The sequence below is a fragment of the Globicephala melas genome, chromosome 2, assembly GCF_963455315.2.
Source record: "Globicephala melas chromosome 2, mGloMel1.2, whole genome shotgun sequence".
NCBI classification, from domain to species: domain Eukaryota; kingdom Metazoa; phylum Chordata; class Mammalia; order Artiodactyla; family Delphinidae; genus Globicephala; species Globicephala melas.
In genome coordinates, this window is record NC_083315.2 from 117,943,568 (window position 1) to 117,958,394 (window position 14,827).

Consider the following 14,827-nt stretch of genomic DNA (forward strand, 5'->3'; position numbering starts at 1 on the left):
GGGATTAAATGTCTATTCACTGTATAACTACTGGTCCTGTCAGTTCTGTCTCCAAAATATATCTGTCTTCTCTTCATTTTTACTCTCCCCATAGCCCTGATTCAAAGCATCATTGTCTCTTGAGTAGAACACTGCAATAGGTTTCTAACTGGTCTCCTTGCCCCTGCTTTTGCCCTCTTCCAATTCATTCTCCAGACAGCAATGGATCTTATAGATACAAAAACAAAGAAATCAGATGATGTCATTTGCTTGGTTTAAAGCCTTTTTATGGCTTTGCATTGAACCTGGAATCAAGCCCTGACTCCTTACCCTGGCTCTACATGATCTGCTGCTGCTCCCGCTGCTGACCCTGTCACGTGCCACTCTCCCCACACTCACTATGCTCCTGGCCACACTGGCCTATTGATAGTTCTTAGAACATGCCAAGCTCTTTCCTAGCCCAGAAACCCAAACGGGCTCTTCCCTCTGTTTGGAACGCTTCCCCTAAGTTCTTCACCTGGTTAGTTCCTTTTTATCCTTTAGGTCACAGCTGAAACATCAGTGCCTCAGAGAGCTCTTCCATGATAATTCTAAAGGAATTACTGCTTCTTCATCACAGCTTCCTGTTTACTTCCTACATAGCACTTATCACAATTTATAATTACGTTTTTCTATTGTTTACTGTAGAATTTCAGCACCTGGCACAGTGCAGAGCACATAGTAAGCATATAGAAAGTCCAAATTCTTTACTTTTTAAAAAACATGTATTTATTTAGGCTGCACTGGGTCTTAGTTGCGACATACATGTGGGATCTAGTTCCCCGACCAGGGATCGAACCCTGGCCCCCTGCGTTGGGAGCGTGGAGTCTTACCCACTGAACCCCCAGGGAAGTCCCTAGAAGGCCCAAATTCTTAGGTCAAGTTCCCTGGGAAATAGAATCCGAGACGGATCTTTGCATCCAAGAGGTTTACTAGGGAGTACTCTTGGGAATAGCACCTGTGAGGGAATACAAGAAAAAGCAGGATTGGGCAGACAGAGAAGTTGAACTGTGATCCGGTTGCAACAAAGGTTTCAGGTGATTCCATAAGGAGCTTTGAAGCTGGAATGGGCTTTCAGGGTTGTCCTGAACAGAGGCAAGGGGTTGGGCCTTTTTATCCTTGCATGACTGGTTCATCTGGGGTAGTGTAACCTTGGGCTAGGTTAGGCTAGTATTTACTAGAGACAGTTGCTATTTTAATTACTTGATTCATTTAATCTTCACAACACCCCTATAAGGTAGGTACTGTCATTATTCTCATTTTACAGTTGAGGAGACTGAGACATAGAAAGGTCATCCTATTCGCCCAAGGTCACAGAGCTAGTAAACGTCAGGATTAGGATTTGAACCCAGAGTGTTTAGCTCCAGCATCTGTTGTTAATCACCTACTATGTTGCAATGCCAAAAAATACTGTAAAATTGCAATTCTGAAGTTTCTTTTTGTAAAATTCTGAGCTTTATTCTCATTTCATAATGGTGATATCCAAAGAGCAGTGTATATCACTGTTTCATACCTTCAGATTAAAAAAAAATAGCTTCACCATTTTTCTTCTTGATGATTTGGTTGTTTTGTGAGATGAGCAAGGGGATCACTGCTTCCATCGGCTACATGCAATATCTCAATAAAAGAAGTCTAAGTGGGGACTTCCCCAGTGGTCCAGTGGTAAAGAATCTGCCTTCCAATGCAGGGTACACAAGTCCGATCCCTGGTCGGGGAATTAAGATCCCACATGCCACGGGGCAACTGAGCCCGCACACTGCAACCGCTGAGCTTGCGCGGCTCAACCTGCGTGCCGCGAACCACAGAACCCATGTGCCCTGGGGCCCGCATGCCACAAGTAGAGCGAAGCCCGCGTGCCGCAGCTACACCCCAACGCAGCCAAAAAAAAGAAGTTTTTTTAGTGCAACTTCTAACCAGGCCTTCATGCTTTAGAGTCTTTGGTTTGTCTGAGCTGTGACCATGTGCTGTACATTCCCCTCCCTGAAAGCGCTGCAGAGCTGCATATGTCCATTCAGTGTACCCTTACCAGGAGCAAGATTTTGTGGCCATGTACGCCTGTTCACTAGAGTTTATTTGCAGAATATACTCACTACTTGATTGCCTCTGCTTCTGAATTTCTTCAATTATTTGATAATAAATAAATCCTAATGCAAGAGGATTTTCATTTAGGTTTACATCAGTAACCCTGAAAAGTCAGTTATGATACAAGTGTTTGAGATTAGGAGTTTTTGCTCTGCTGTTCAGCTAGTTGTGTGGCCTTGGGAAATCATACTCATCCATTTTAAATGATTTCAGAGAAACAAGGAGTTTTTATATATTAATGTCAATCGTAACTTTTTTTCTTTCAGGAATCTGACTTTCTCTGTCTTCTTGGAATAAGCTACACATTTGAAAATGAAGATAGTGAGTTAAACAGTGGTAATGGTGAAAATATATATCCATATGAAGAGGGCAAGGAGCCCAAATCTAGAGTATATGAAAATGATTTTCAGATAGACCTCGGCTTTTATTCAACTTCTGAAAGTACTTTGTTTGAAGACCAATTTCCAGCATCAGAGGCTCCTGAAGATATCAGAAGTACCAGTGAATCAAAAGATTGGGAAGCAGTAGAAGCTGGAAATGTGGAACAGTATCCTATTCCAGAAGGGGATCATGTCCTACCATCCTCAGCTATTCCTGAAGTGAAAGGATGGTTTGGATTTGGAAAGGACCAAGCTGGAGAAAAGACTTTTGAATCAGTTACTGAACCTCTAGAAGAAAGCTCATTTGGAAATAGAAAAATAACAGTGGAAGATGAGAATGACCCAGAGGGATTAAACAATGGTGAGCCCCAAAGAGAACATAAGCAAGAACTTGAATCAGAATTTGATTCAGTGCCAAAGAAACAGTCTGAACTAGTGTCTGAGTCAGAGCACATCCTCAATCCTCAAGACACTGGTTGGTTTGGTGGTGGATTTACAAGTTATTTTGATTTTGGGGGTGAGGATACAGGGCTTGAATTACTGTCGAAAGAAAGCAACCCACCTTTACAAGATGTTCCTAGTTCCATATCCTCTGAGGAAGAACCCACCGTTCCTTATACAGAAATATTAACAGAAAAAGAAGACACAATCACTAATGATAGCTCAATTCTCAGGCCAAGTTGGTTTGATTTTGGTTTTGCTATGCTAGGATTTTCATATGCTAATGAAGATAAAATTATATCAGATGATGGAAAAAATGAAGAAGAAGGTGTGGGAGATAAACATGGACATCCTCCAACAAGTGAATTTGACCCTGATAAGGAACAAGAAATAAAAATAATAAAAATTATGGAAACTGAAAATCAAATAGGCAAGAAAAGGGTCTTAGAGAAAACAGACGATTCTGATACTTTACCATATTTTAAAAAGTTCTTGTATACTTTTGACAACCCCTGGAACTTCCAGAACATTCCAAAGGAGACAGAATTGCCATTTCCCAAAGAGACACTGGATGAAAATAATGGAGGTGAAAATGATAAAAGAGAATTTTCAGTTGAGTATTACCCCGCAGATAATACGGAAGATATGATGTTGAAAAACGGACACGGTCAGCCAGGTTAGTATAAACATATCTATAATATGATTTCTTTTTAAAATATAATCTATTTTTAAAATTTTTATACAGCAGGTTCTTATTAGTTATCTATTTTATACATATTAGTGTATAGACGTCAATCCCAATCTCCCAATTCATCACACCACCACCCCTCCCCCCCACCACTTTCCTCACTTGGTGTCCATACATTAAACATAATCTATTTTAAAAAGTGAAAAGCACATGAAACATCCAGAAATCCATATTTCTCAAAATACTCAATAATCAACAACAACTTTATCAATCACCCTTTTATCAATTTCTGGTTTACTCTGGGATTTAGTAGATCTTAATATCATAAAATAAAATCCCAAGGGACAAAGAATGATTGGCTATACATGGATGTTTCAAGGAGATCTCAAGGTCTTTTACAATAAGCTTTAATCAAACTATTATACGTAAACAGGTTAAAAATATAAATAGTGCTAAGGCTTTTTTTTTTTTAACAAAAGCAATTTCTGTTCCCTCTGTCCATTTCTACTTCTACTTCTGTCCCAGGGACAATAATTTCCTTTATTATATTTTTTTGCAGTACGCGGGCCTCTCACTGTTGCGGCCTCTCCCGTTGCGGAGCACAGGCTCCGGACGCGCAGGCTCTGGACGCGCAGGCTCAGCGGGCATGTCTCACGGGCCCAGCCGCTCCGCGGCATGGGGGATCTTCCCGGACCGGGGCACGAACCTGTGTCCCCTGCATCGGCAGGCGGACTCTCAACCACTGTGCCACCAGGGAAGCCCTCCTTTATTTTTTTAAGAAAATTTCTTTTAGTGTTTATCTCTATTTTCTAAATAAAATACTTATATTCTTCTTTGAGTAACCTATTTTAGATGATGTTCATTGACTTCCTGTTCTGTTAGGTGAGAATTTTTTCTTATTTGCACTCATTTTTTAGCTCATTTACACCTTCCCAATATAGCTATATCTGAATTGTGTTCTTAGAAACCTAAGCTAAGGTAATTTAAAATCGTCTTAATTCCTGAATGATATTTTATTCTAGATCTATAGCTCCTCCCCCCAAGAAGATCTATGATAACAAGGGTTTTCTTTAAGTGTACAAGATAATAATGAAACTCAAGCAAAAACAATGTAAAAAGTTTTCAGCTTTCTTCCTCAAGCCTCTCAATTCTGGGAGATAAACAGAGGGCAACAGAAGAGAGCAGAGTGTCAGAGGATACTTCTAGATCTAGATGTTCAGGTATCTAGCAACTCCTATGATTAAAAACAAGTGGATAGTATTTTAAGTAAAGAATTATATAACATGACTTTCCCACATCTCCATTCTGATGTCTCTATGATGGACAGATTAGAAACTCAACAAATATTGGCCAATAATACAGAAACAATCGAATCCTAGAATGACAGAAAAATTTTCACAAGAAGAGATCAACAATGTTGCAAACTCAGAAGGAAACACATTTCACTGGTGCTGGTTGATTATCTTGAATTTCCAGAAGAACTATATGTTATTTCTTAATATTCTACAAAATATGAGTTCTTTACTTGATCAACATCCTCAACCAGAATATAGACTTTAGATTCTAACCCTTTTCTAAATAAGGTGGTGTGATGATTTTCATGACTGAAAACATTAGAGACCTAGATTTTCAAAGGCTAGAGGAAATTACTTTGTTCTAAGCTTGTTAGATCCTGAGGGAGTATTTGTGAAAAAGCAGATGGTAATTGGAAAGAAGAGAGACTAAAACAAAACAATATCAGACCCAGAAATACAGTATGCAAAATATAGATATATAAAAATATTTTAGAGCTTATATATAGAAACTTCAGGGCATTCTGAATATCATTTTAGTAGAATTTATCATTTCATATAGTGATGCTGGGAGAATTTATAAATATGAATAACTTGGTAGATAGTCAATTGAGAACAGGGCATTTATTCAATTATAACTAATTTTGAGGGACTTTTATAAAAATGTTAAGAAATTCCTTTAAGTTTCAGAAAAAAGATGTCTTACTATATAAATACTTCAAAACATTTCACTATTAATTAAATGAAAAACAAGCTGGGGTCATGCAAAATTTGTTTTAAAAAAAGAATACTAGGGACTTCCCTGGTGGTCCAGTGTTTAAGAATCCACCTTCCAATGCAGGGGGACGTGGGTTTGATCCCTGGTTGGGGAACTAACATCTCACATGCTGCAGGACAACTAAGCCCGCGTGCTCTAGAGCCTAAGAGCCCCAACGAAGAGCCGGCACGTGGCAACGGAAGATCCCTCATGACGCAACAAAGATCCCGAGTGCTACAACTAAGACCCGACACAGCCAAATAAATAAATAAATATTTAAAAAAAAGAATACTGAAAGAGGGATTCAGATAAAATCACAGACTCTATTTTCTCAATATTGGAGAAATAGCTAAAATAGCCAATATTTTCAGATAATTTCAACAACTCTTTTAGGGAATAACAAATGAAAACTTGACTTATTTAGAAAGAGTGCATAAGGAAAATGAATCACTGATCTTGAAAAAGTATTTGTGAAAAGCTGAGGTTTGAGATAACCACATTTATAAAAAGCTAATATCCTGAGATAAGAATTTACAAAACAGATAAATTAGGGAACAATTATTTATATTACAATATTAATAGATCCTAAGGGAATATTAGGATATTAGAACTCTATTTTACAAAAGGACTCCAAACTGAGCTTATTTAAATAATGAATTTCCCAAGTACAGTTAAATATGAAAACTATTCATTATTTTATTTGAATTAAAATTGTTTATTAATTTATTAACAATTATAAGAAAGTCATATCTGTATCTAATGTACTTTTTTTACTTGAAGTATTGTTGATTTACAATGTTTCAGGTGTACAGCAAAGTGATTCACTTATACATATATAACTGAATATATATGTATAAGAATATATGTATATTCTTTTTCAGATTCTTTTCTATATTAGGTTATTATAAGGTATTGAATATAGTTCCCTGTGCTATACATTAGGACCTTGTTGTTTGTCCATTTTATATACAGTAGTGTATAACTGTTAATCCCAAATTCTCTCCCCCCTTTCCCCTTTGGTAACCATAAATTTGTTTTCTGTCTGTGAGTCTATTTCTGTTTTGTAAATAAGTTCATTTGTATCATTTTTTAGACTCCACATATAAGTGATATCATATGGTATTTGTCTTTCTCTGACTTACTTCATTTAATATGATAATCTCTAGGTCCATCAATGTTGCTGCAAATGGCATTATTTCATTCTTTTTTATGGCTGAGTAATAGTCCATTGTATATGCATACCATCTTCTTTATCTGTTCATCTGTCAATGGACATTTAGGTTGCTTCTATGTCTTGGCTATTTGTAAATATTGTTGCTATGAATATTGGGGTGCCTATATCTTTTCAAATTATAGTTTTCTCCCGATATATATCCAGGAATGGGATTGTTGGATCATATGGTAGTTCTATTTTTAGTTTCTTAAGAAACCTCCATACTGTTCTCCATAGTGGCTGTATCAGTTTACATTCCTACCAACAGTATAAGAGGGTTCCCTTTTCTCTACACTCTCTCCAGCATTTATTGTTTGTAGATATTTTGATGATAACCATTCTGACTGGTGTGAGGTGATACCTCATTGTACTTTTGATTTGAATTTCTCTAATAATTAGCAACATTGAACATCTTTTCATGTGCTTCTTGGCCATCCAGATGTCTTCTTTGGAGAAATGCCTATTTAGGTCTTCCACTCATTTTTTTGATTGGGTTGTTTGCTTTTTTGATATTGAGCTCTATGAGTTGTTTGTATATTTTGGAACTCAATCCCTTGTCAGTTGCATCATCCACAAATATTTTCTCCCATTCCATAGGTTGTCTTTTTGTTTTGCTTATGGTTTCCTTTGCTGTGCAAAGCATTTTAGCTTAATTAGGTCCCATTTGTTTACTTTTGGTTTTGTTTCCATTTCCATCTCTAGGAAACAGATCCCCCAAAATGCTGTTGCAATTCATGTCAAAGAGTGTTCGGCCTATGTTTTCCTCTAGGAGTTTTATCGTATCCAGTCCTACATTCAGGTCTCTAATCCATTTTGAGTTTATTTTTGTATATAGTATTAGAGAATGTTCTAATTTCATTCTTTTACATGTAGCTGTCCAGTTTTCCCAGCACCGTTTATTGAAGATACTGTCTTTTCTCCATTGTATATTCTCACCTCCTTTGTTCTAGATTAATTGACCATAAGTGCATGGGTCTATTTCTAGGCTCTCTATCCTGTTCCACTGATCCATGTGTCTTGACTGTAGCTTTGTAGTATAGTCTGAAGTCAGGGAACTTGATTCCTCCAGCTCTTCTTTTTCAAGATTGTTTTGGCTTCTAATGTAAATCTTAAAGCTTAGATTTAAGTAATGTGAAAATAATACCTCAAAAGTATAATCAAATATGAAATTATTATAGGAAATTTTCATTTTATTCACATGTATTTATTTCAAATGCAGTGTAAAACAATATTTAAAATAAACCAATTTAGGCACATATAAATTTGGTGTAATTAATTGTCGAATAAGCCTTTTTTTCCCCTAATGCCATTAAACATAACTGTAGATCACTATTTGAGTCCTGTATTTACAACAGTTCTATTGTATTCAGACTCCTGAGTTGATTGTTCATTTTTAAGTTTAATGTCCACAGGTGGCATGAGTAAATTACAGATATGTGTTTGCTTACTTGGGACTTTCATCTTTTAAACAATGCTAAGTAAGTGACAGCATCAAAGCCATGTGTTAAATTCATAACTCAAAGAGCAAAGATAGACATTGAATAATTCAGTTAGGACTATTCATTTTTTCTTTTTATTTTATATATATATTTTTTTAATTTTAATTTTTATTTATTTATTTATTTATTTTTTTGCGGAACACGGACCTCTCACTGTTGTGGCCTCTCCCGTTGCGGAGCACAGGCTCCAGACGCACAGGCTCAGTGGCCATGGCTTACGGGCCCAGCTGCTCTGCAGCATGTGGGATCTTCCCGGACCGGGACACGAACCAGTGTCCCCTGCATCGGCAGGTGGACTCTCAACCACTGCGCCACCAGGGAAGCCCAGGACTATTCTTTAATATTGTTTTTCAGGGCTGCACTGATACTTTTCTATCCTTGTCTTAAAAAGTAACTGAGGAATAAATCCCACAATTTACTTGAATACTATAGATCAGGCTAGGACTACTTAGAACTTTTTTTTTTAATCCTGTTTGATTAGTTCATTGAATCAGGTGATCAGTTTAAACTATGTTTGAAAATTGAATTGTCTTAAATTGATGGCTATTTGACATGGTATGCACATGTATGCATATGATGCAACATTACAAACGTGTAAAATTATGACATATATGTTTCAAATTATTTTTTTTTCTTTATTTTGGGGAAGGGTAATCCTTTTTATTATTTTTTATAAATTTTAAAATAAATTTTTTTTTTTTATTTAGTTTTGGCTGCATTGGGTCTTTGTTGCTGCACACGGGCTTTCTCTAGTTGCGGCAAGCAGAGTCTACTCTTCGTTGCAATGTGCAGGCTTCTCTTGCTGTGGAGCATGAGCTCTAGGCCCGCAGGCCCAGTAGTTGTGGCTCGCAGGCTCTAGAGCACAGGCTTAGTAGTTGTGGCACACGGTCTTAGTTGCTCTGTGGCATGTGTGATCTTCCTGGACCAGGGCTTGAACCTGTGTCCCCCGCATTGGCAGGTGGATTCTTAACCACTGCGCCACCAGGGAAGCCTGGTAATCCTTTTTAAATGAAGGTTCTTGAGATGTACATATATATCTTCATATATACAGGGCCATGAGTCAAAGGATGCAGATGCCCTCCAGAAGGTAGAAAAGGCAATGAAATGGGTTCTCCTCTAGAGCCTCCAGAAGGAACACACAGCCCTGCCAAAACCTTGGTTGTAGGATTTCTGATTTCCAGAACTCTAAGAGAATATATTTGTATCCTTTAAGCCACTAAGTGTGTGGTAATTTATTACATCAGAAGTAGCAACTAATAGAGGCTACAAATTTATGTTTTAATGAATTCTTTCCATAATGAAGTATCACAATGCCCGCAAGATTCAAAGAATGACCTGCCTAGAAAAAAAATAGGAAGCCCACAACAAAGCAAGCATGTAAAAAAAAAAATCCCAAACATTTCTCCTTATTTATTTACAGATATGGTCTCTAAAATAGAGTTATCTATGAGAGTTCACGAAGAAGTACATTTCAAAACTCTATCTTCTGAAAATAATGATGAAAAATCAGAAACATCACTAGACACTGAAAGACCTACTCAAGTGGAAATAGACACATTTGTGGAAAATACCCTGTCAAACAGTCAGATCTTTTCAACTGATTACTCTTTGTCTTCTCAAAATTATGTTGCTCTAAAAGGTAAGAAACAAGCTATTTGTTCTCCAATGCAGCAAGTACGGAAAAAATTAGATTCAAAATTACATTGCATCAAGTGTTAACATATTTTTATTTATAAATTGACAGAAGATGCTTCTGAGTGTCAGATTCTGAAATATTTATTTCAAATTGATGTTTATGATTTCCTGAATTCTGCGTTTTCACCAATTGTAGTTCTTACAGAAAGGGTAAGTTGACGTTTTAGATGTTTTTCAATAATTTTACCTATTTTACTAAGTATAGGAACAGCTGAAAATTATGTTTCAGTGAATCTTTCCTATGTGAGTGTTACATAATATTTCTCTTTACATAAGATTTTACATGTAAGCTTTCTCCTTACATGAATGTTTTGTTGCATGGATGTTGTTAAGGATTTTTTCTAAAACTTTCCTTAAGCTTTGTTGATCTTGAGCATTTGGGTTTTTTCCTTCCCCTTTTTTTCAGATCAGGGGAAATTACACTAAGAGTTAACTCAGAAATAATATGAACTGAAAATTGATCTTAAGCAAATTATTAGTATTTGAATGACAGCTGTGACCTCAGAATGGTGTAATGTGAGAATCTTGCAAAAGCAACTAGTACCTCAAAATTTAACCAACTCATAACTGAAATTCTAAAATCTGTCCACTTTTTCATTTATTGTAAATCCTATTAAATTCTATCTCATTTATTGTAAATTAAATATTGCAAAAGGACCTAGCTGTAGTACTTGGCACATGAGGCCTTTTACAAATGTTTGTTCCTTTTCTCATCTACTGCTACCAAATAAATAATTGAGGAAGCACTTTTGTCTTCTCATTTACATTTTAAGATGAAATTTAACAGTGGTTGCCTTCAAGGAGTTCCGTCTAGTTGGAGGACACCAGAAAAAAAAATTAAATAATTATAATATGGTGCTGTAATAGCCACAGGATGCTACTGATATACAGGAGGAGCTGCCTAGTAGACTGATTGGAAGTGGTAGGTAGAGAGGGTGGGGAGGAGGAGCCTGGGAAAATGTCCCAGAAGAGATCTTACTTGAGCTGATATTGAAGAAAGAGTAGGAGTTAGCCAGGCAAGAAAGGATAAACATTCTAGGTTGAGGAGAGAGCATTTTTAAAAGTACAGAAGTGGGAGAGAGCTTGGCATTTTTGGAGATCTATAAGCAATTCAGTCTGATTGAATACAGAGTAGGACTGAAGTTGTATACTGGGATTATGTAAAAAATAGCTTTGCATGTTATGATAGGAAGTTGAACTCTATCTTTCAAATGATGGGGCACTATTGAGGAATTTAAGTAGGGAGTGAACTGAAAAAGTTTCATTTTAAAGTCTATCTGTCAACATTGTCAAATAAGAATTGAAGCGGATAAAGACCAGAGAAAGGGAGGCCAATCAAGAAGATATCACTTTAGTTCAGGAAATAAATGTTGAAGGTCTAAAACAGGGTTTATAAACTCAAATGAAATGAGTGCAGCACTGGTAAAGGTGAGAGCTGTAACCAACTGGAGAGTGTATGCTTTCTCTGAAACATGTAGCTGCTACTTACCTTCAGCCTAGTTTTTGCCAGATCTTCTGATATTTCAAGAAAAGTTGGAAATCTGGGTTCTTCTGTGTGAAATCTCCCAATTTTTAATGCTGGCAAATATTTAGATTAGAAAAAATATCATGCAGTTCAGACAAAGCATTCTGTGAGTTGGGTCTGGCCCACTAGCCACATTTTTTTAACCTTTGGCCTAATATCTGATAGTGGTTGTTAAAATGATTGGAAGGACAAACTAGGTAGATTTTTGTAGATAGAATTCATTGGATTTAATGATTGATCGAATGTAGCAAGGAGAAGAAAATGGAAAAGTGAGGATAATTTACCAGATTTTTAGTTATGGTGACCAGGTGCCACTGACTGTAAGAGTATTTGTGAAAACTAGGCTTAATGACACATATTGTTTTGCTTTCAGAGGCTTCCTCCTTACTTTATTTCTTTGCTGGTTTCTAGAGAGTTGACATTACTTGGTAACTAAGTTCAGAGAAGTGATTAATTTACTCTGTATGATTTGGTGTTGAAGATGTTGATTAAAAACATTACTTAAAAATCTGTTCTAGCATAGGAGAAAAGGAAAACTAATAATAATGATGTAATTTATAAAAATAGTCATAATAAAACTTTCAACTACCCATTTAATTAATTCTACTTATTAGTATGTCCAACTGACATAGCCCTCACTAGTCATCCCCCTCTCCCATAAATTATACCAGTGAAGTTACTAAATTAAAAAATAATTTATTAGTACACCATATTCACCTTTCATATAAAGTGCTTACTTAATACAGGCTATGCTAAGTAAGCTTACTTTTGTGGACTCATTAAATATCATCAAATACATTTTACTTGAACCATTTTGGTTGAAATTCTTCAGACATGAAAATATTGAATTTAAATTTGTTAATTATCTTGTGACCTTGGAGAGTCACTTTTTCTCTGGGGAAGTCTCGGTTTAAAACTGTAATACCAGTAGCAGAGACTAGATGACAGACTGGTCACTGGCTGGCTTGAGCATTGTTTAAAAATTATGAACCAGCTGACTACATTTCAAAGGTTAGTTTATATAAAAATCTGGATTTCTGCATTCTCTTGAAAAAGTAGAAGACTGTAATACATAGTCTTCCATTCTTCTGTGGCAACAAGAAGCTCAAGCTGAATAGCGCTTGCATTGAATAGACATGCAGTTTTCATTTCCCTACACTTATTTCAGCTGTTTGGCCTCTATACGGCTTTAAGTTCATAATGTTTGGGCTAAATGCTCTGAAGAGTTTCTGCCAGGTCAGGAATTCTAAGTCTTAGTGGGTCTATTAAGCATCCATAATAGCTGCAGTAAATGGAAAATTTGAGCAATTTTCCAGTTAAATTTAGGCAAAAGTGTTTCCTTTTCTTCTTGCCTAAATGCTTCAGGTAATTGTTTCTATTCGCTGATAATTTTAGTTAGATTTTGTATACAAAATACTTTTTTTGAATTGTTTAAGTAATAGGAATCAACATCACTTTTTAATCTACTTTATTTTATAATTGAGGAGGCTCTTTTGGTTCTAACCTTTATATATTCTTAACTAGAATAAAAATATATATAAATATATTCATTTATATGTGGAATAAACAATGGAAATTACCCAGCTCTTGTTCAACAGGTAGCTCCTGATTTAGTATGTTCTGAGAACAGCTCTTACATCACTAGTGCAGAGAATGAAGATGTGGCTCAGCATGTTTGACTTTCTTTTGAAGGACTAGATTGTACAGCCTGTGACACTGACTGTTTAATTAAATGGGAGTAACTAGTGTTTACAGTTTAGCAACAGGGCCCTTCATAAGGGAAATCAGTTTCTAGGTTGTGGACAAGGTTTACTGGTTAGCATGTTTCTAATGTTCTTGTATGCTTTCTAGCAGCTGTCACAAACACTAACAGCATTTGTTCTCCATTTCCTTTAAAGTAAGCTTATATAAAATGGCAAAATCCCATATCTACTTAAGGAGGACAAACTTTGATATCTTTCACATGGTAAAAATCATGTGCTCTATATGAATATAGAATAAAACATTCAATTTTATTTTTATCAGTTACCTAATTTAGTATTTCTCTTTTCAATTGTAGATTTTAAGAGGGTAGTACTATGCATGACATTTAAGGAAGAATTAATCAGGAGTTATGTCCATGAAATTAGATGATGGGTTGGTAGTCACAACTCCACCTAATAGCACCCCTTTGCCACACAAGTGTCAAAGCAGGATCACAGTGTGGAAACACAGTGCAGGACGATGTATTAGAATCTGAAATCTTTCTCAAGGATATGAGGAGCTTAGTAGAACTTTATTTACATATTAGAATATATTAACATGAACCTTTTAAAAAATGGGATTGAAACATCTAGAGGAAGAGGTAAGTTTCTATATGACTATTAAGTGTGCAGAAAAGAAATTAGGTTTGAACCTGGCATTGAGTTTAAGTTTTACTGTTTTTGATATGGGAAACTTGTAGATTTTTCTTTTAAATTTCATTTATCCTTTTGTTCCTGCTCTGTTTTTAATATTTGGAATGGTAATTATTGAAAAACTAGAAAAGGACACAGACTGTCTCAGGGAGGGCAAAGGGATTTTTTAAAAAATGTTTTACATTGTAAAACATTGTAAAATAGATCCTGAAAGCTAACGATTCTGGAGTTCCCTGAAAATGTTCAGACTAACTGAAGAATTTTCATTCAGTAATACAGTGTTTTAATTGAGGCATATGTTGTTGTTCTAAGATCCTTTGAAATTCTAAATTTTGGTTATGCTTCTGTTTAGATTTTTTAAATTAATTAATTAATTAGTTTATTTATTTTTGGCTGCATTGGGTCTTCGTAGCTGCACACGGGCTTTCTCTAGTTCGACAGAGTGGGGGCCACTCTTCGTTGCAGTGCGCGGGCTTCTCATTGCAGTGGCTTCTCTTGTCGCGGAGCATGGGCTCTAGAGCACAGGCTCAGTAGTTGTGGCTCGTGGGCTCCAGAGCACAGGCTCAGTAGTTGTGATGAACGGGCTTGGTTGCTCTGCGGCATGTGGGATCCTCCCGGTCAGGGCTTGAACCCATGTCCCCTACACTGGCAGGCGGATTCTTTTTTTTTTTTTTTTTTGCGGTACGCGGGCCTCTCACTGCTGTGGCCTTTCCCGTTGCGGGGCACAGGCTCCGGACGCGCAGGCTCAGCGGCCATGGCTCACGGGTGCAGCCGCTCCGCGGCATGTGGGATCCTCTCAGACCGGGGCACGAACCCGCGTCCCCTGCATCGGCAGGTGGAC

At 36.6% G+C, this 14,827-nt stretch overlaps 1 protein-coding gene across 3 annotated transcripts in view; it reads left to right on the forward strand.

The window, feature by feature from the left end:
* MIA2 (MIA SH3 domain ER export factor 2) overlaps window positions 1–14,827 on the forward strand; it is a 111,221-nt gene that overhangs the window by 5,350 nt on the left and 91,044 nt on the right. For 2 of the 3 annotated variants that reach the window (XM_060294769.2, XM_030854843.3), the window contains exons 4-6: window positions 2,367–3,597; window positions 9,791–10,009; window positions 10,115–10,215. In XM_060294769.2, coding sequence (XP_060150752.1) covers window positions 2,367–3,597; window positions 9,791–10,009; window positions 10,115–10,215 — 1,551 coding nt within the window. Of the gene's footprint in view, window positions 1–2,366; window positions 3,598–9,790; window positions 10,010–10,114; window positions 10,216–13,802; window positions 13,935–14,827 lie in introns of those variants that run through there. The other variant, XM_030854841.2, reaches the window with a different exon arrangement.